At 36.4% G+C, this 19,923-nt stretch overlaps 1 protein-coding gene across 1 annotated transcript in view; it reads left to right on the forward strand.

The window, feature by feature from the left end:
* The window catches only part of PRKX (protein kinase cAMP-dependent X-linked catalytic subunit), a 63,144-nt gene that overhangs the window by 37,763 nt on the left and 5,458 nt on the right, over window positions 1-19,923 (forward strand). Inside the window, exons 4-7 of the mRNA XM_056328675.1 lie at window positions 4,010-4,129; window positions 9,993-10,088; window positions 14,380-14,437; window positions 17,914-17,991. Of these exons, the coding sequence (XP_056184650.1) occupies window positions 4,010-4,129; window positions 9,993-10,088; window positions 14,380-14,437; window positions 17,914-17,991 (352 nt within the window). The remainder of the gene's footprint in view (window positions 1-4,009; window positions 4,130-9,992; window positions 10,089-14,379; window positions 14,438-17,913; window positions 17,992-19,923) is intronic.

A 19,923-nucleotide genomic window follows, 5' to 3' on the forward strand; every position in this document is an offset into this window, starting at 1 on the left:
TTTTTTTTTCAGAGAAAGAGGAAAGAGAGGAGGTTTTCTTGTCTCCTTCTGTTCCTTGTTGATACATTCTTCTGTTTATCCTTGTCCTCCCTTCTTGGTCATAGTGTTCTTTTAAAATTTGTAAATTTTTCTCCAAAACAGTGTGTCTTTGTCTCAACTGCTGTTTATTTCTTCTCTTTCGCGCCTTGGTGGTGTTTAACTGAAGACTTACTAACCTTTTCAGTTTCTTGGAAGTACACTCACATAAAATAGATGTGCCACTACCTTAAAAAAAGCTTATTGTCAAGAAAGAAGATGGGTAGGGGTTATTTATATATGATTGTTACCTGAAGGATGTACAAAGGATTTGCTTGGAACTTTACAGCTATTACAATTTTAGACTTTTCTTTTTCTGGAAAGCGCATGCCACTTTTGGAGTATAGTATATACATTAAATATGTTTCTGATCTTTCTCACTTGTTTTTTGTGGTGGTTTTTTTGTTTGCTTTTTTTTTTAATTCCAGTGTTCTTTCAGAGAAGCACAAAAGTAAAGTTCCTAGATTTTTTAATTATTTTTTTTATGCACAGATTTCACTCAGAATGTTATGAAAGTTTTAGGTAGATAGGACTTTAAATGTTTGTTTGGGGTTGGTTTTTTTTGGGTTTTTTTTTTTTTTTTGAGGAATGTTATTTGCTGTTAAATTTAGTTTATTCAGTTTACATTCCTAAAGAAACCCAAACAAACAAAACCCAACAATTTTAAACTATTAAAGTCTTCCTAGAAACTAGAGAAGTGATTAACCTTAAAGATACTGGGGATACTTCTGCACTGTTGCTTAAGCTGGATGTGCTTCATGACTGCTTTGCAGAGTGGATTGAAGAGAAAAAACAAGACACAGCAAGTCTTGTTTGCAAAGTGTATTGTTTGTCAATGTAGAAGCCAGAATGTCTTGCAGAACAAACTTGTGGGCAGGAAACAAAGCCATTTCCATTGAATACAATTATGGAGAAACTTGCAGAAGAGAACACCAAAAGGACGTTGTTATTATCTGGCTTATACACAAGAAGCCTGTCAGGGACTACAGAGGTGTATGCTGAATGGTATAGAACACTAAAATACGTTAACTATGGACACTTAATTTCTTCAAATAATGGTGTTAACAAGTCCTGCAAATATAATTTTATGGCTTACCTTTGTGACCAAAGTAGATTCTTTGCTTTATTTTCATGTTTTAAAATTGCATGTTCAGCTTTATCAACTATTGCTTGCCTGTATTTCAGCTTTTATATTTAAAACCCAGAGCAGTGGACTTTCTGAAGCAATTTAAAGGAAGCAGTCTATTCTTATTTTTCTACTTTATCATTTATCTTCAAAACAATGATCTGAATTTTGAGATGAATATGCAAAAGTCATGAAATAGTAAAGATTTTAAAAAATACTTAAGACAATTTGATCTTTTTATGGAATTTACTTGATGTGTTTTCCAAAATATTAAATAATTTGTTTCATGACCAACAAAAGAAATACAACTCATGATCTCATGGCACGAATACACAACTTGACAAAGAATTTGAGCTTCCTCCAAGTTTTTGTGTAGTTAGGAAACATACATTTCTTGATTGAAATTAAGAGAAGTAGGTGGTGACCTGGTGGTGGTAATAATTTTTTTCATAATGCAGATAGAGGACTCCAGGTTATGTTGGCTTTTCCTTAATCTGTGGTTTTCCTTTTTCTTGAATAAAAAAAATAAATATCTTGTTTATTGCCCTGTATGGTAATAGAGGGTCATTTTAGTTACATTGTCACCAGCAAATTATGTGGGTACTAGAAGTCATGGCCCAATGTTAGACTGATTTTTCTTGCATGTAAGTGATGTTCATAAGGGATGAAGACTGTATCTTTGCTGAATTTATGCATTCATACTGTTGGCAATTTTCGGGAAGAAAAGAATAACCATTGTGGGGCATTGTCTTGCAAACAGTCTACCTTGTCCGTTAAAATCGGTGTGCCTGCCCTGTCTGCCTGATTTGTACAGCCCTTCTTCACAAATACAGTAGAACTGGCAGCTGCTTCATTTGCAGAGCTGGCTAAATCTGTATAAATAAAAATCCATATGATGGATTGAATACACCTTTTTAAATTTGCGGGAGAGGGGACTATTTTGTTGTAAAAGGTAAAGGTTTGCTGGTTTTCTTAATTACCTAGTCCTGATCTAGGCAACTGCTAGATGGCAGTGGTGTGTAAAGCAGCACTGTATGTAAGAATTTTCTTGAGCGTGCTTGATTTGGAAAATGAGAATTTATATTTTCTAGCAATTAAAATTATGCCACCTTTTTATGAAAAAATTGAAGATGTAGCCTTTACACTAGTAATGAATGTAGTTTCAACTTTCAAGAACCATGGAGCACATGAATGCATAGTATGTCTAATGCATTCTAACAGTTTAGTTGGAGTAATTTAGTTTTTGCCATATTAAAATCAAGCTTGAAGGAATTCCACTCTATGCATCATAGATCTTCATTTAAAGTTGTGGCTGGCTGTACAGCTTCTCTTAAGTGTTTTTATGAATCAAGGCTAAGGCTTAAAAAATCCAACCAAACAAAAGGAAATAAAAAAACACCCAAAAGCTGTTTAAAATAATTCTGCAATCTCAGAAAAATGTATTATTTAATCGTTAAAGCGGTCTGAGATTCAATAAGGTGCATCTTGAATATCTGTTTACTGTTAGGAAAAAGAAGTTTTGTTAAGTTTAGCGGAACTGTGGTAGGAAAAACTGGAAGTTGAAAGGAGTATGTATTACTTCTAAAGGTGATTGCTATTCATCTTACTGCATTTGTTCAGGCCCATGTTACCAGTTTGTTTGGAGAAGATTCTTCTTGCACTCACAAATAAAGCGGTTTCTTTTGATGCAAGTTAGGAATTGTGTGCAGTGACCATTAATATAGTAACTGTATTCTTTGTCATATTTTATTAGAATTCTTCTTAAAATGCAGTGCACTTTTTTCTTTCTTATTCTGTGCTGCTACTTCACCCGCTTTTGAGTTGGTGAGCACTTTTTCAGTCTCATCTTCTGACTTGCTATCAGGGAAGTGTAGAATGAAAGAACATTTTTTTCTGTAATGCTTATTTAAATATAAGTCAAGGTAGTGAAGCCAGGCAAATTCTACATGGGTATTTTTACAAAGAGTTCACATTTCTGAAAGAAACGGTTTCGAAACATTCTATAACATATTAATTTGGTCTTTGTAAACATTAACTACTTAGCTTCAGTTAGGTAGCAATGTAACACTTTTATATCCTGAGCTTATAGTAAGAAAGTTACAACTAAAAATGGCATTAAAATGTATCAAAAATAGTATTATTTACATATCTCACCCTTGCTTAACTACATCTTGTACCTATTTTTAAGTAGTTAAAAATACAAAATATTTTTATTTTAATGAATATTGTGGATGTGGTGACAGGTTATATTTCAATACTATTTGAAAAACATCACTTGGATTACTTTTACAGTCTTAGTTATGTCTGCAGCTATTTACTGATTTAAACTACTGGTTTTTATCCCCCCTCTTCCCTTTGTTTTTTTCTAAATAAGAATTTTTCCTTTTGCTGGCAAAGGCCAGTAAGCTTGCCTTTTGCTGGGCTTGTCAGAAACAGTCCATGAACTCCCAGGGGTTGCAGCTTACAGGACGAAAACCACTGTTAATAATTTCAAAGCCTTAATGGATAGACTACTACAACAGCAGTCAGGATACTCTTGTGCACAGATATGCCCTGCAGTCTAGAAGTATCTTAATTTCCGTATTTATCTGTTGTAGTAGAATTGGAGAGCATTGTCAAAGCAATCTTAGATCTTGTAGAAGTCTTTCTTTTTTCTCTTATTTCTCTGTACAATAAACACATAGATGTATGTTGGGTACTTTCTATGTGTGTGTGTGATTATTATTTTTTTTCTATTACTGTTATTTCAGTTTCACTTCAGTCTGGTTTTGTTTGTTTTGTGGGTTTTGGTTCTTGTTTTCCTCCCAGGACATGGACGCTGTGTGGCACTCCCGAGTACCTTGCACCAGAAGTTATACAAAGCAAAGGCCATGGAAGAGCTGTGGATTGGTGGGCCCTAGGAATTCTTATATTTGAGATGTTGTCAGGGTAAGTGATAATGATTACTATATCACAGCAATATTATGTAATACAGTAATACAGGATGCTTTACTAGTTCTGTTTATGATATTCGGAATAGCAAATTTGGCCTAAATTTATTACTGATACACCAATCTCATCTTTGCCTCTGAAGGAACTGGAAGGCTATACAGAACAACGCTGTTGTTATGTGGATTGTTTTGTGTTTTGTTTGTTGGTTGTTTGATTTATTTATTATTTTTTTTACTTAACACTTTTAACAGCTGCTCTTTTCCTTATCTGTTTTGGAACGTCAGATTTTGTTGAAGTTTGGATTTTTGTACATAAAATCCTTTATATTTAAAGGGTAAAGAAGAGGCCTACTAGTTATCTTTTGAAACCTCTGTAATTGATTTCTAGCATAGTGAAATAGTATTTGTGGTGAGACCTTTAGTCTGTAAAAATGCACAGTGGCAAGTAGGAAGACTTTTATTAGTACAGTTTGTATCACTACAGAACACTGGTTTTCTTTAAGCCAAAGAAAAAAGAACAGGGAAAATCTTAAAAGGTCTGTTGGGAAATCAGTTTGCTCTGATTGATGAAAACATCACTACTTCTGATGTTTTGGAATTTGCTTGATAAGCAATGTTTCCAAAAGATACAAATTCAAACTGAAGAGAGACTTTGTAGCATTAATATAATCACCTGTTTCTGACTTTAAGAATTAGGTATGTAGAAGCTTCATTTCATACAATAAATACTCTTTGTAAAATAAATAGCTGTTTTAGAAAGAATGTGAAATTCTGCTTGTGTACTGAACAAGGCATCTGCATGTTTTTTGTATGGGCTGTATCGTTTGAAGGTACTTGGGGGAAAAAAGAAAAAGTGGGAACTTTGAATGAAATGAGTTTTGCCACGGTTGGTGCAGTAGAACAAATGCAGGTGAAAGCAAGGCTTTCATAGCTTTGGAAGAATCAGAGTATATTTCATCAGTTTGGTTTCATAGTCATTAGATCTTTCTGGTTCCAGGCCCAGGGTGCTCTGTACCTTCTCACTCCCTGAGTCTGCGTTGAGTTGCCTCTGTGGCCTTTCATTCTAGATCTGCAACTCCATAGAATGGTTGGAACAAAAACTTCCCTGTGTGGATTTCTTCTTCCTTTCCTCTTTACAGTACTGTCAGTTCAGGGTAACATTGATGACTGTTCTGGTGTTTGGACAAGCTCGTCAGATTGTAGACAGTTCCAAATAGATGATTACTTCAGAGCTTCGATCCCTTGCATGTTTTCTTTCACCCAATAGCATCAAATCTTTATCCCAGGACTGCACTGCTGCTGCTGCTTACTTTTTTAATGTCCTGCAGGCTTACATATGCATTTACTTTTAAGGCAATTTCTGGACAGAAAGAGCATTAGAATATACTAATAGTTCCCTGCTGACCCAGACAGGCTTGGCTGACTGGTCTAATAAAAAGTCATTATTTATGTAGGCTGATCTGTGCAGCAGCCAGGCTTTACCTTTCTTCAACCATTCCCTGTAAGGGTGAGCGGCCCAGGTTGGTCAAGGGAATCCTTCTCAGAGGGATGAAAGGAGCAAGAGATTCCCAGCAGCCTTGTTGCCACTAATATTAGTCCTAGACAGCATGAAGACTGTAGATTAAAGTGTCTGGTGCTGTAACAGGTGCTGCAGTCTCCCAGCTGTAGTCTGAGTGATTTACCTTCCTGCCACAGGTTTCAGTGGGACCGCTGTCTTTGGTTTGTGTGGCCTCAGTGTAAATGGGGTTTGGGTGGTTTTCCTTTCAGTGCCTCACAGAGATGTTGATAGGATTCTCTTTACTTGAGCACTAACAGAAACATGGTTTCCAAAGTTAACATACTGACTACACGTGACAGTCAAGCAAGATCTCATCTCTGTGTTCAATGAGACCTCAAGAATGCAGGGTGCTGAAGTATGACTGCTATATATTCTGCTGCAATATGACAGGTATATATTTGTCATTAAAAAAAGGGAGCAGCTGCAATCATTTCTGTGTAGGATCTTCTATGGCCTGATAATATCTGACTCAAGTGATGGGATCTGGATTCCCCCAAGCTCAATATAAACACTTTGGCTATAGGGAGTCTTAACGCACAGAAAGAAATTACACATTTCTAAAAGGCAACTGAGATGTAGGCTGATTGACAGAGCAGCTGCCTGCTGCAAGTGATTTTTAACGGTTTTAGTTACAGTGTTTGTGTAGACATGCTCTCCATAATGATTGAATGCTGCTTTTTACTTTCTAGTGTTCGGGTGAGTCCCTTTCCAAGGCTGGGGTAGGGACTCCACACATTTGTTTGTTTGGGTTCCTTTGGAGGGTTTAGTTTGGTTGGTTTTTATTGATGGGGGAGGTGGAGAGCATAGGTTGATACTATTTGCTTAGTATTTTTAAGATTCTGAGGTTTTGGGGTTGAGTGGGGCAAGGATTGTGGCATGTGTGGGTTTTCTTCAGGAGGGCAGGTTGTTGCATAGGGCATATGCTATTAGCATTTTATCAGCTTTTTGCTGTTGTTGGCAATAGTGTTTTAAGATATGTTTCCTCAACTCAAAATGTGGTTTGATGTTTACTATTAAGGCTTTTAATGCAAAAACAGTCCTAGGTAACTTTATACCTTGAAATTCAAAGAAGATTTAAGAAATATAAAAATTATTTGAAAGTGAACAAAACCTGACTTCAAGACTTAGTTATTGTCTGCAAGTAAATTACTCAAGACATTTGGTAGTAATTTCCTGAAGTTGCTCTCTGTGAACCCCAAAAGCAATTGAGAAGAATTGGTAGATGTGTGCATAAGGAAATAGTCTCTCTAAAAACAAACAAACAAGTGTGGTTTCACTTTCCTGTTCTGCAGTGTCTTATTTCTCTGGCTTAATCTCTAGAGGCCCATGGAATTTTAGTTCTGCACACACTAGATTTAAGGCAAGGTCCCATTTAGGTTTAAGATAATAAAATAATAGGAAGGAGAAAGAACAGGGAAAACCAGGGGTGAGAAGATATCTTTACAAAACATATTAGTAATATCAAGTTCACAGAGTTAATCTAAGCAAGATAAACAAACCGTCAATAAAAAGAGTTGAAAGATTTTATTTATTTTAATATATGTATTTTATATTTTACTTAGTTTCATTTTATTACTGTATTATTTATTTTGAATATGTGTTCTCTTACAATCTATGGTAGAGGAAAATATACTTGTTATTTAATGTTAGATGTCAGGTCATAATTGTACAGGTATAATTAGAGATGTGTAGCTAACTGAATTTTCTCATTTAATGGGGACTTTGTGTTTCTCTTTCTTGCTTTGATGGTCATATGTGATTAGCTGGTCTATTGTTATAGGTAGCTAATGGTTCTTGTCTACGGTTTCATATTCTCAGACCTGTGTGTTTTCCGTTGAGGTTCTACAGTTTCTCTTCTGGAGTGCTAAAAATATCTGTTATCTTTGGGACCAATGTCAGCGCTGTTGTTATGCATCAGTTAGCAAAAGGAATGGTTTGCAGCTGTTGTCCCATACACAGATGTATATATATATATATATATATATATAAGTTTCTTTTCAGTTCTTGGAAACAAGGCAGATGTTTGTATTATGGTGTGAAGACAGTTTGCAACTCAAGGCAAGGGGGCTGCTGATTTATTAGGTAGCTTCCAGCAGAATACTTTGTTTTATCTATAATTTGTGGTGTGTTGAAGATTGACATTTACAAGTAATAGAAAAGTCAAGTTACTTGGTTTGTCCATAAGAAAACTATGCAGTTTTTCAAAGGTATTCTAATTTTGCATACAGTTCAAATACACTTTAAGCAGTGTTGCCATTAAATTATTATATAGCCAATTGTGATTTAAATTTCAAGAATTCTAAACATAGTAATTTCAGATTTTCAAAGTGGGAACACAAAGAGCATTTAAACACGTATAAGTATGTATAAATTTATACATGCTTCTTATTCTTGATGTGACACCTCAGTAGTGTACAGGATATTTGGAGATGGAAGAAAAAACCTTGCATTTCATTTGAGTCCACTTACTGCAGATTACCTTTGTCGTACATAGTTATAAAGTCTCATTCTAATTGTTTTCTGCATTTATAGATGCTAATATCTAATAACAAATACAAAATTGGAAATTGAGTGTACCATTTGTCAACTTCAGAGGATGTGAAGGATATAATGTTGCCTGACTAAAAAAGAAACTTTATATGATAGTCTGTATGATGTGGAAAGTTTTTATGCATCTTAAATATCGATCACATTTTGCTTGTTTTTTAGTGTCAAAGCAAGAATTCATAAACCCACAAATATTTATTTTTTTCCCTGAGATTCTTACATTGTCCAGTTTCTTTCTAGCCAAGATTATTCAGTTTTTCATAATGAAACTGCTTTGGCCTTCTGAACAACACCAACAAATGTTCTTCAGTCTTTCTTTATCCAGATAGTTTTGTCATGCTTTTCTGTTGTTTGAAGTACTACCTTTTTTTACTTCATGCATACAGACAGTTTTACTTAACTATTCTGATGGAATTTGATTTTGTCTGTGGCTGAATTTTACAGTATTTCAAAGGAAATGCTAATTCCCTTGACTGTCAGCTAATTAATGAAGAAATTAATACTTCTGACAGCACTTAGTGGAAATAATGTATAGTATTTGTTGAGGAATAAGCTAGTTTGAGTAGCATAAAATTAAGGAAAGAATGTGAAATGAGGAAATGTTGTTTTCGCCCTTTTTTGTGTTACCAATGATTTCCAAAGTCACTAGCACCGTATTTGTGTGTATACGTATGCAGTTAAGTTCTCTTAGAAAGTAATTATAAAACACTGGGGCGATATGAAAATGTCTTAGAACATTGGACTGCAATAGTGGTTGGACGTTATTAGTATGGTTAATGTGCAAAATCCCTTTTTTTCTATTCTGTAGAGAGGCTTGAGACAGAAGCATAGTAGAGGGATGCTTTGGTCATGTTACAGAAGTCAAGGTGGGACTGAGATTAGTAAATGAGTAGTTAGTTATTCCATTCCCCTAAAAGGTTTCCTGTGACAACTTCTAAAAAGGTGACTGCCACTCTGAAAGCCTGTGGGCACTTGGGCTAAGCTGCTTACAACAACTGTATGGACACACCTATACCCCTGAGCCTCTTGCAGTAATCAGGGTATGTATTACACTAGTGAAGGAAGCACAACGGAAAACATTCAGTTCTTCCTGTAGCTGTGGGACAAGTAGTCTCTGTTAGCTCATAACTGCATGAAGAACTTTCTAGAAAATATTGTAGAATTTTAATTGCATCTGGATTTACTGATCATCTGAGGAAGATTATGAAATAAGTACTTTATCTGTCCAGCACAGAAAGAAAGCTGCGCTTCAAGAGAATTTCAGCTTCTGAATAGTTGTCTGTTTCAAACCTTCTCATATACATGAATTCAAGTACAATAAATAACTGAACTGGACAATCTATTCATGTGAGGATCCTTTGAGACTTTAGATAGAAACTAGTGAATAAGGGTATGCCTGCAGTTACAGGACAAGGATCAAAAATGGTAATGCTGTTTTGGAAAGTATACCCTTGGGTTTTACAGAGAAGGGTAAAGCATTTTTTACTTTAACACTTAAAATTTGTTTCATAATTGGTATTTTTACTGTATTAATGTAACACAAATCTCTCCTGTATTACTTCGAGTTTATTTCTGTATTCAGTGTGTTGCATACAAAAATGTTTTCTGTTTTGAGGTTAGTATTTGTTTGACCTGTAGTATTTGAAGGAACGATATAATCAATGATTTCTGAGGGCAATTACTATAACATAATGGTGTTTATAAGATTTTTAGAAATTTGTTTTTCTAACCTCTAAAATTTGCTGTATTAAAATAGGTTTCCTCCATTTTTTGATGACAATCCATTTGGTATATATCAGAAGATTCTTGCTGGCAAAATAGATTTCCCGAGGCATTTGGATTTATATGTAAAGTAAGTCAATGACTCCTGATGCTGTCTTTTGTACTCTAAACACCTCCTGAGCACTGTTTCTGAAGGACCTTCATAGAAGACCAGATACCAGATTCTGATTTTTCTAAAACACCAATTTGGAAAATAATACAGATTACATTTACTCTTGCAGTCCAAGAAAAATTATGTGTTTAGTAGACTTCAGGCTGGAGCTAGGGTTGTAAGATAGTATCTGCTTCTCTTACTTTTCTGCATATTTTGGCATATTAAGTGCTTTTCCACCTTGTACAAAGCTCATTGGTAGCAGGTTGATGCCTGGAAGAAAGAAAGGAGGAGAAATATAAGGGGATAATTTAATGTGAAAAAAATTAGGAAAGCAGGAAGTAAACACTAAATATGTACTAGTTAAATCACTCTCAAGATCACTGCTTGAATGAACCCTTGATACTTTAGAAGTTCCAGTGTAAAATCCACTTCCACTTCTGATACCAGGGCCCCAGTTCAATATGCAGTCTTATATATGCATGTGTGGGTTTTTATTCATTATATTTTGCAATCATTACAGGTATATCGCAGATGAAATGCTGTTTTCCCTATTTAAAAATCCCTAATTGAAATAATTGTTAGTAAACATTAGAACAGAGAAAGTGCAATTTTAAACATGAAGTTTCTCCTCAGAAGCAGAGATGATTGTGTGAGTGAGGACAAGATGTTATTCTTACATTCCCAGGTTAATTGTTCAAGGTGTTTTGAAGAAGTGGCCTTATAGATGGCACTTGCTTTCTGTCACCGCTAGGTAGATAACATGTTGTATGGCAGACCTAATGAAATCTGTCCAACTTTCTCTGAACTTTTATGAATTCTCTTGCAGAAATAATCATTTAGGGGCGGGTTTTTTAGGACTCCATTAAATCATCAGGTGCACTGAATCAAGTATGTCTGCATCACCTTAGGCTGATTTGTGTCTCATATTTGTGTCTGTTCTTAACAGAATTTTCCCTTACTATCTTGATGCTGTTTCCAGTTTAGTGTAGTCTCATTGTCAGATCTTCCTAACGCAGTCTGCCTTGGGAAGAAGACTGAGTGTCTCATATAGTTATTGTGTGTGCTAAAGTATGAGAGTGTGACCAGAAGATGAACAGCTCAAATTAGGTTATTATCACCAGCAACCTGTCTAACATGGTGAAAGCATTTAAAAGTAGAGACGCTGTTGGCTTCTGTTTGTGCTTGACATTCAAAGACCAACACTGATTTCTACTATCCAGATGTCTGATGCTGTGAAGTTTCCTAGTTATGGTAGTAAGCATGCATATGCAGGTTTTGCTTTTCAGTCTAGACATGACTGCCAATGAACTGTGGGATACATTAATCATCATAGTTGTTGATCCATCTTTTTCCCAGCTTTTCTTATCCAGATGTTCTTTTAGTGTGTGCTTGGCAACTCATTCCCATTACACTCCTGCCTTTAAGGGGCTCATGGGATTCTAGGTTGGGCTTTCCTCCTTTCACACCTTGGTTTTGGGTGACCTCATTCATTTGTGGGGCTTCACCTGCTTTCTGCAGTGAGTCGTTACCATAATGTATCTATTTCTGTCAACCTCTCTTCCTTTTTTTTTTTTAAAACCACAATATGTATAACTGGATAGTCTTGTGAATCTCTGCACCGTTAGCTTAAAGCAAGTGCCAGGATTATTTTGTCCTAAGAAGATAGTCTGCTTGTTACTTTACTTGTATCACATTTTCTCTCTCTTCTTCCTATCAGTTGGTATCTCAGCAAGTATGAAGACTATCTTGGGTCCTGTCACATCCAGGCTTTCTGAAATACTATTGCTGTACGGTGTTTATAACAATCGAACTTTTAACTCTCTGCTCTCAGGCAGCAAAACTATTTTCCTTTTTGAACTCTGAGAAAACTTTTCTACCTAGGTGTACTACATAAAATTACTGGTTGATGTTTTTCTGTCTGCCCTTTGTGACCTTGCCACACTTTTTATCTTTTGAATTTGCACCACTTTTGCTTTCTGTCTTACTGCATGGTGTTCGCTGTCTTACTGTGCTGTATAACTGTTGTGTGTCATGTGCGAGTGCTCTTCCTTCTGGCCTGAGTTAGCATCTCTTCAGGTTGCTCTCTGTCCCTTTTGTTAGTCACTTTGCAGTTTAACTAGATGTTTTCTCCAAGTCCTTTGTCCTGTATACATGAAGTCCATGATATATGTGACCAGTAGTTCAGATCTCTTCTGAAGAGCTGCTGCCATGATAATGATAATAAATGAAACAACCAGAAATTCCAAAATAAGATTGTCGGCAGAGTTTTGTGTTACTTCATTTCTGATAAACCATAAGTATTAATTATGCTCCACCAATTTCTTTGGTCACTAACGAGTTCATAAGTTTTTTTGGTTTTGTTCTTGTTTTTTTGGGCTTTTGCAAAGACAGTTGTGGAAAATACCAAATGAAACATCAGTGCTACAGCAAATTAATGATTATTGGTCTGGGAAGACCTTGATGTAGAATTTCATTACCCAAATACGTACAGCAACGTATCTATTAGAAATGATCATGTTAAAGTGAACCCAAACTATTCTTCATAAATTATGTAATAAAGCAGCACTAAACTATTGTTTCAATTTAATGGATGTTTGTTCTATTGAATGCAGCAAATGTCTTCATCTTTAGTGACAACACAGTATCGCTGAGCAAGCTCATGCCTTGATTGTTCTTTTCTAAGATGAATTTTTGAAGCAAGCAAAGAAGGATCCACTGAATGTTTTCTGGTTATATAGAAATAGGAAACTCCATAATTTATCTTGGGTCATATAGCCTGTGAATCTAGTTTGGGGGTTCTGGATTTCTTTTCAGTTCTTTTTTTTTAAAATCGGGTTATAACCGTTCTTGTAGCCTTCTCCATAAGGAATAGTCTTCCCTGAAAAACTAGGAGGAGGTATTTCTGCAAAGGTGACTGTAAAAGGAGTCAGTCACATCGTTTGATCTAATCCTAACATTGGCTAGCTGGAATTATCATGGGAGTTTTAAAAATTGCTTTCTACCTTGACTTTTTTATGCTTCTTTTATCTGGCAATTGAGTATTTTTTCCAGTTGAATTTTGGAACTACATTCCTGCCAAATACTACAGCTTTTCAAAGAGTCTGGCACATTTACTCTTCATCTTTATACGTGTTTCTGTGCATACGTTTTTGTGGTTTCAAGGATAGGTGACAAAATACTGTCTTTGTTTTGGAATAGTAGGTGGTACAGTTAGGGAGGGAGAGAGGCAGGTGTGTCATTAATGTTTGCATTCTTCTCTGTAAATAAAGCTGAAGGTTTTTTTAAACCTTCTGCAAAGTTAAAAACTGGAATTAGCCATACCCTGTAGATGCCTAGCAATTCATACAGTATTGCATCTCAGGTCTATTTGAGGCTGTAGAAAAAAGGATGGCTAAACTTTTGTTCTGTCCTGTCATTAGTACTTTATGCATGAGACCACAATGCTGCTATTCTAAAAATAAATTGCAAAATAATCTTTGAGAAAAAGTAGCTGCTTATAGAAATGCGAAGCCAGATTTTTTCTCTCAACTTATAAGTAATCAAGCTACCTTGATAAATTGTGATACTAATTTTGATTTATGTTGGAGGTTTTTGGTGCTTAATATTTTAAGTACTTCGCTATAAAAATGGCAGTCCTTTTATGTCTCTAATCTTATGTTCCTCTTTTAAAATGTTGATTTAGCTTTATGTAGAACTGTTCAGTGAACTAGAATCTCAAGGGAGGATTTTCATTTTCAATGAAATTAGTTTATAGTTATTACTGGGTTTAAGCAGATGGCCAGCTCTTCCATGGTTTCTCTGAATATTTAGCTGCCACAAAATTTAAATGTCAGTGTATAAAGTTGAGGCGGTGGCTTTATCTGTTTTTTTTATATTATATATTAGAATTGTATTCTGCCAAATAGGTTTTGAGATCCAGTTTGAGATCTGGAAGGCCCAGCAAAATAAAAAATACAAAGAAAGAAAGATATGGTACTACTTGCTTGGGGGGGGTGTGGGGGGGGGGGGGGGGGAGAGAGAGTTTTTCTCCTTTGTTCCTTGAAAAAGTCTAAAAGGAACTCGTAAGACTTCTGCAAGTTCCTTTTAGAACAGGATATTCCTTTTTATCATTCACTCATAAGTGTCCTAAAATATGAAGGACTTGAATGGGTAGATTATACACAGTATTAACTAGTCAAAGGGAAGTATGCTCATAATCTGTAACATAGCATAACAATCAAAAAGAAATTACTTTTGTTTAACAGAGGACATGTTTTCTTTACTGCAGAGACCTTATTAAGAAGCTGCTTGTGGTTGACAGGACAAGACGATTAGGAAATATGAAGGTCAGTATAAAATGTTAGATGTAATGCTGAACAAGACACAAGGTTGAAAGAATTCTTTAGGAAGAATGTAGGACAGCTTTTCTAAGTCTCTTGTTTTTGTAAGCTTGAAATAAAGGTACATTGAGATACGTCTATTGAAATTTGTAACCAGAAGGTTGCTGCCATTCATCAAGACCCGGACAGGCTAGATGGTTGGTCGGAGAGGAGCTTAATGAATTTCAACAAAGGCAAGTGTAGGTTGTTGCACCTAGGAAGGAATAACCCCATTCACCAGTACAGGCTAGGTAGGGGTTGGCCTGCTGGAAGGCAGCTCTGGGGAGAAGGACCTGGGAGTTCTGGTGGGCAGCACGTTGCCCATGAGCCAGCAGGGTGCCCTTGGGGCCAAGAAGGCCACTGGGATCCTGGGGGGGCATTAGGAAGAACATGGCCAGCAGGTCGAGGGAGGTGATCCTCCCCCTCTACTCCGCTCTGCCGAGGCCATATCTGGAGTGCTGTGTCCAGTGCTGGGCTCCCAGTTCAAAAAGAGACAGGGAACTGCTGGACAGGGTCCAGCAGAGGGCTATGAAGATGGCTGGGGGACTGGAGCATCTGCCTTATGAGGAAAGGCTGGGAGAGCTGGGCCTGTTTAACCTGGAGAAGACAAGACTGAGAGGGGATCTTATTGATGCATACAAATATCTTTAGGGCAAGTGTCAAAAAGATGGGGCCAGGCTCTTTTCAGTGGTGCCCAGTGACAGGACAAGGGGCAATGGGCCCAACTGCAACACAGGGAGTTCCATTTGAATATGAGGAAAGACTTCGTTACTTTGAAGGTGACAGAGCACTGGAACAGGCTGCCCAGAGAGTCTGTGGAGTCTCCTTCTCTGGAGACATTCAGAACCCACCTGGATGCTATTCTGTGCAACCTGCTCTAGGAGAACCTGCTTTAGCAGGCAGTTGGACTAGATGATCTCCAGAGGTCCCTTCAAACCTTGAACTGTTCTGATGCTGAGAGATACATTTTCCCATACATTGCTTTGGTTGTGCAATCCTAAATGGAAAGTTTAACTGTGTATTTCTGGAAATTATGTTACTATTTCTCTGGATTAATGCTATCCTTCATGACAGTTTCCCTCTGTTCTCACATCTGCTCCCCCCTGCTCCCCCCCCCCCCCCCCCCCAAAAAAAATAACCAAAACAAAACCAAAAACCAAAACACAACCAACCAACCAACCAAAAAAAAACCCCAACCGAAAAAACAACCAACCCTACCTGTTTACTGATTAATTTGAAGACTTACATTAGACCCGAAACATGGTGCTAAGTCCTACTGTAGGACAGACAATGTGCCAGCTGATTTGGTTGTTTCTTTGGAACTGTTTAATTCCAGAAGGAGCACTAATCAATTTTGAAGCTTAAAAACTATTTTAAAGAGCATGAGGGCTGTTGTAGTACCATGATGTTTCGTCATTGTCCTGATTAAGGACAGTCAAATAGTCTTCCACCAAGAAAAATTATTCATCCTATTCTGAACAGACTTATGAAGGCAATAGCTTTCTAGACAAAAATATGCTCATGTGTCTCAGCTAGCATTCCAGCCTGCCTCAGAAGTACATCTGTATCTGTGATATGTCAAGCAGGAGCACAAAACAATCCCGTGACTTCTGTGAGATGTCCTGATGTGGTACTACTTGTAACACCAAGAAGATGACAGCTGTATTCCAAGTTGATTCTGCAGCTGTGCAGTAGCTGTGGTTGGTAGTGCAGTGAGAAGTTAGCTGCATGTGAACTAACTTGGGTACTTTAACAGGCTAGCCAAAGCACCACAGGAAGTTCGGTGTAGGTTCATTTACCCTTCTGGCAGAGTAAATTAATCCTATACTCACTGACTTGTTACTGTTGTTACAGTGTTGCAGATACCTACATCAGCTTGTGTAATCTTTTAGTTTTTAGAGGCTGCAGAGAGATTTCCATTGCTCTGGGCAGGGGAGGTTAGAGGTTTGCTTTTTTCGAAGCGCAGTATATGGTACTAATAAGTGAATAAGGTAAAAGATGCACAGTGATCCGGATTCTTTGACTATACTGATACAAGTATAGGTGCTCAAATTTGCTGTCCAAAGTTCCTTTTTAGAGCCTTTTACGGCACAAACTTGAAGAGTGGTGGGAAAAGCTGAGAAGTGAATGTTTGTCTTATCCTTCAGAATTCTTTGCATTTTTGGGCGGGGACGGACACAGCAGGAGGATTAAAACCAAATTTTCATAAGCTGGAAATTTTAGAAAGTTACTGATCAGTGAAAACTTATGTATCTTTTGACAGTCTTGAAGTAAAAAGCAAAAGCACTTGCTTTATTGAAATGTGGGTTTTGGGAAATGCGTTTGGCTGGCCTTTGGGTTTTTTTAGTCCATGGTTGTTTTGGTTTGTTTTGGGGTTTTCCCCTACAATTGGCTAAACTATCAAATTCAAAAATATTTCTAATTAGAAGCAGAATTTGGGGTGGGGATGGGAGGTGATTCTGAAATCTGATCCTTTTCCTTAATCCTACTTGGTTTAAAAATTCTTAAATTCCATAGGGCATTTTCTGGTGAAGCATTCAATAAGGTCTGCTTTTGAGGGAACTGGGTGATAAATTACTCTCCTTGTTGCCTCTTTGGATACGAGCATGGATAGTCCCACTCCGTATAAATCTTTTTTTTTAAAAAAAAAAAAAAAAAGTGGTATGCTTCATTCCATGGAGCTGCATGTGGTATGAGCTTGAGTGCTGTGCATTAAAACTGTGCTGTGATCAGGCTTCAGACAGAAAAGCAGCTGTTTTTCCCCAGTGCTTAATGCCTTGAGAATGAGTCTGTGCTTGAACCAAATTTCATCTGGGGTGGGGAGGGGAGGGGAAGAAGGCATTTTCATTCTTTGCATACATAATCAAAACAGTCAGCCCAGAAAGAATAATCTTTACAAGACAAATATGCCTTGTACTGTATATCTAAAATGAAAACAAATGTTTTTATGTAAATACACTTTTGTAATGGTACTGAGAATCTCTTGTTGTCGGCACTAAACGTCTGTAATATTTGATAGAACTACGTGCTTCCCACACACAATTTTTATTTAAGATACCATCAACCCTCAGTTATTTATTTTTTTACTAGTGTAGGAATTAGAAAATATACCTGAATAAGAGACACTCTAAAATGCTGGAGAAAACAGAAGTGAATGCAGTGAATGGTTTTGTGAGCATTTTTAAAGCCTATTCTTGATCTCCCTTGTGTCAAAAGAATGCTGTAAAAAAAAAAAAATCAGATCTTTTTGCTGGGACTCAGGATCTGCTAGGGATATAGTACTATGAATTTATTCTGTAGAATCTTATAATGATTATCACATAAGAAAAGAAAAAAAGGTAGACCTTTAGTCTGCCTTGATACCACAGTTCTTATGAAATACATGATTTGGCGTATGTAAAACTTGCTGAATACTTACTTTGATTTTTTTTTTTTCTTTAAAGAATGGAGCAGATGATGTGAAAAGACATCGATGGTTCAGGTCTATAGACTGGGATGCTGTACCTCAAAGGAGACTAAAGGTATATTCTGCAAAATACTTTATAGGACATTGCAACAAGAAGTCATTATTTAAGCTGATCTGTTGAGGTTTATTTGCCATATGAGTCTGTGTGTTCATATGTGTGTATGAGCACATGTGTATGTACACATCAACGATTACATTCATATTTGTCCTTAAATACTGCAGAATTATATGAATATCTACTTGCATTTTTGTCTATATACAACATGTCTAAAAAAAATATCCCTGCTTTATTTTGCTGAAGTTGATTAGTTAGTACAACATTTAATTTTCAGGTTTAGAGTTGGGGGGGGGGGGGGGGGGGCAGGTTGTGGTGGTTTGGTTTTTTTCTTGCCCTTATATCTGTGGAAGTATTTTACACTGTGCTTCATATTTTTGTGCCAAGTTCAATTCAGGTAAATGCTTTAATAAAATGTAAAGCATATGGGAGTAAGAAGGAATAGGGAAGGTGAGAGAGAAGGATTTATGAATGTAATTTTAACATACTTTTTAACAGCACTGAATTAGAGTATTGTATGAGGGCAGATGTTTGCAAAAGCTATCAACACTGCAAAATGTTTTTCAGAGTCCTTTGGAAGTAGAATTGCCGCCTTCTTTCTTTCCTCAAAGTTCTAACCAGTACGATTTCTTACAGCAGTGATTTTTAGTAACAGGTTACCATATGCAGTCAGTGAAGTACCAATAAAATATTTGGTTTTCCTTTTCTTTGCATTAGGTTCTTATAATGAATTTCTGGCTAGATATCTTAAATTGAGTTCTTGCAAAATAGATAAGAGATGAAAATGTTCTTAATGTATTCTTGTAGACAACATCCTAATACAAAGCTGTAGCTGTTGGGGTTTTTTAATTAAAAAAAAGTTTACATTGTTTTAAATGTGTGAGTTTTGTTTTATACTTAATAATTACTACAGCCAGTTGATGTTTTATGTAGATCTGTTGTAGCACAGTCAGTACTTCAAATTAGTTACTGTAAATTCTGGTCATGCAAATCTGCAAAGAACACAAAATGGATGATAACATGTTTTATAAGTATTTAAAGTCTGAAGTTTATGACAATGTACTGTTTTACCAAACAAATAACAAGCAAATAGTATTAAAAACTGAATGTTAGACGTACAAATCTAAAGTATCAGGTCCAGACATCCCTTGTGTTGCGTTTTTATTAAAAAAAAAAAAAAAAAAGTCACCGTGGCATTCAGATTATTATGAATCCAAAACTTATTTCTTAATGTTTGTGATGGTTATGTTAAGCTCTTTGAAGACATGATGCTGCTTAGTTATACTTCAGAGCAGGGATGTGAATTGGGTCAGAAATTTACTTTGTTATTTCTAGAGGGAGCTATATTCTGCAGAATTATTCTTCACAATCTCACTCCTCCATACTGATGAAGAGATTGAATATTTGAAAAAATGGATACAGTGCAGTGCTCTCTTTTCCCTGTAAAAAGTGTGAATTGGCCTATTGTACAAATGAAACATTGATTCAGTCCTGGTAAGATCTTAAATAGCAGTATTATATAGAGAGAGAGAAAAAAAAATCTAAAATAGAGGATTTTCCTTTTCTCTTTTTTTGTGTCACTTCACAAAACTGGTTTTCCTGCTAAAATACTTACAGGGAGGTGGGGGTACAGGCATTTACCCCCAGTGACACAGATGGTCCTCTGGAGCAGAGCAGTTTCTGCATGTTTTCTTACACACCTGGGCAGTATACTACATCTGCCACATGCAAAAGAAGGACTTTGGTTTTGGCTGAAGCTTAGAAGTACCATCCCTCAGGGACCCGTCCTCATTGAAAACCTGCTGATGGCATTGTTTCAAACTGAGAAGCCCAAAAGATCAGATAAGATCTCAGCTAACTGAAGCCAGACTTTATCTTTTTAAGGAGATGCAGAACAACATTTTGCTGTACTTCATACCTGTCTGAGGTATG

Source organism: Falco biarmicus, chromosome 2 (assembly GCF_023638135.1).
Source record: "Falco biarmicus isolate bFalBia1 chromosome 2, bFalBia1.pri, whole genome shotgun sequence".
Classification (NCBI taxonomy): domain Eukaryota; kingdom Metazoa; phylum Chordata; class Aves; order Falconiformes; family Falconidae; genus Falco; species Falco biarmicus.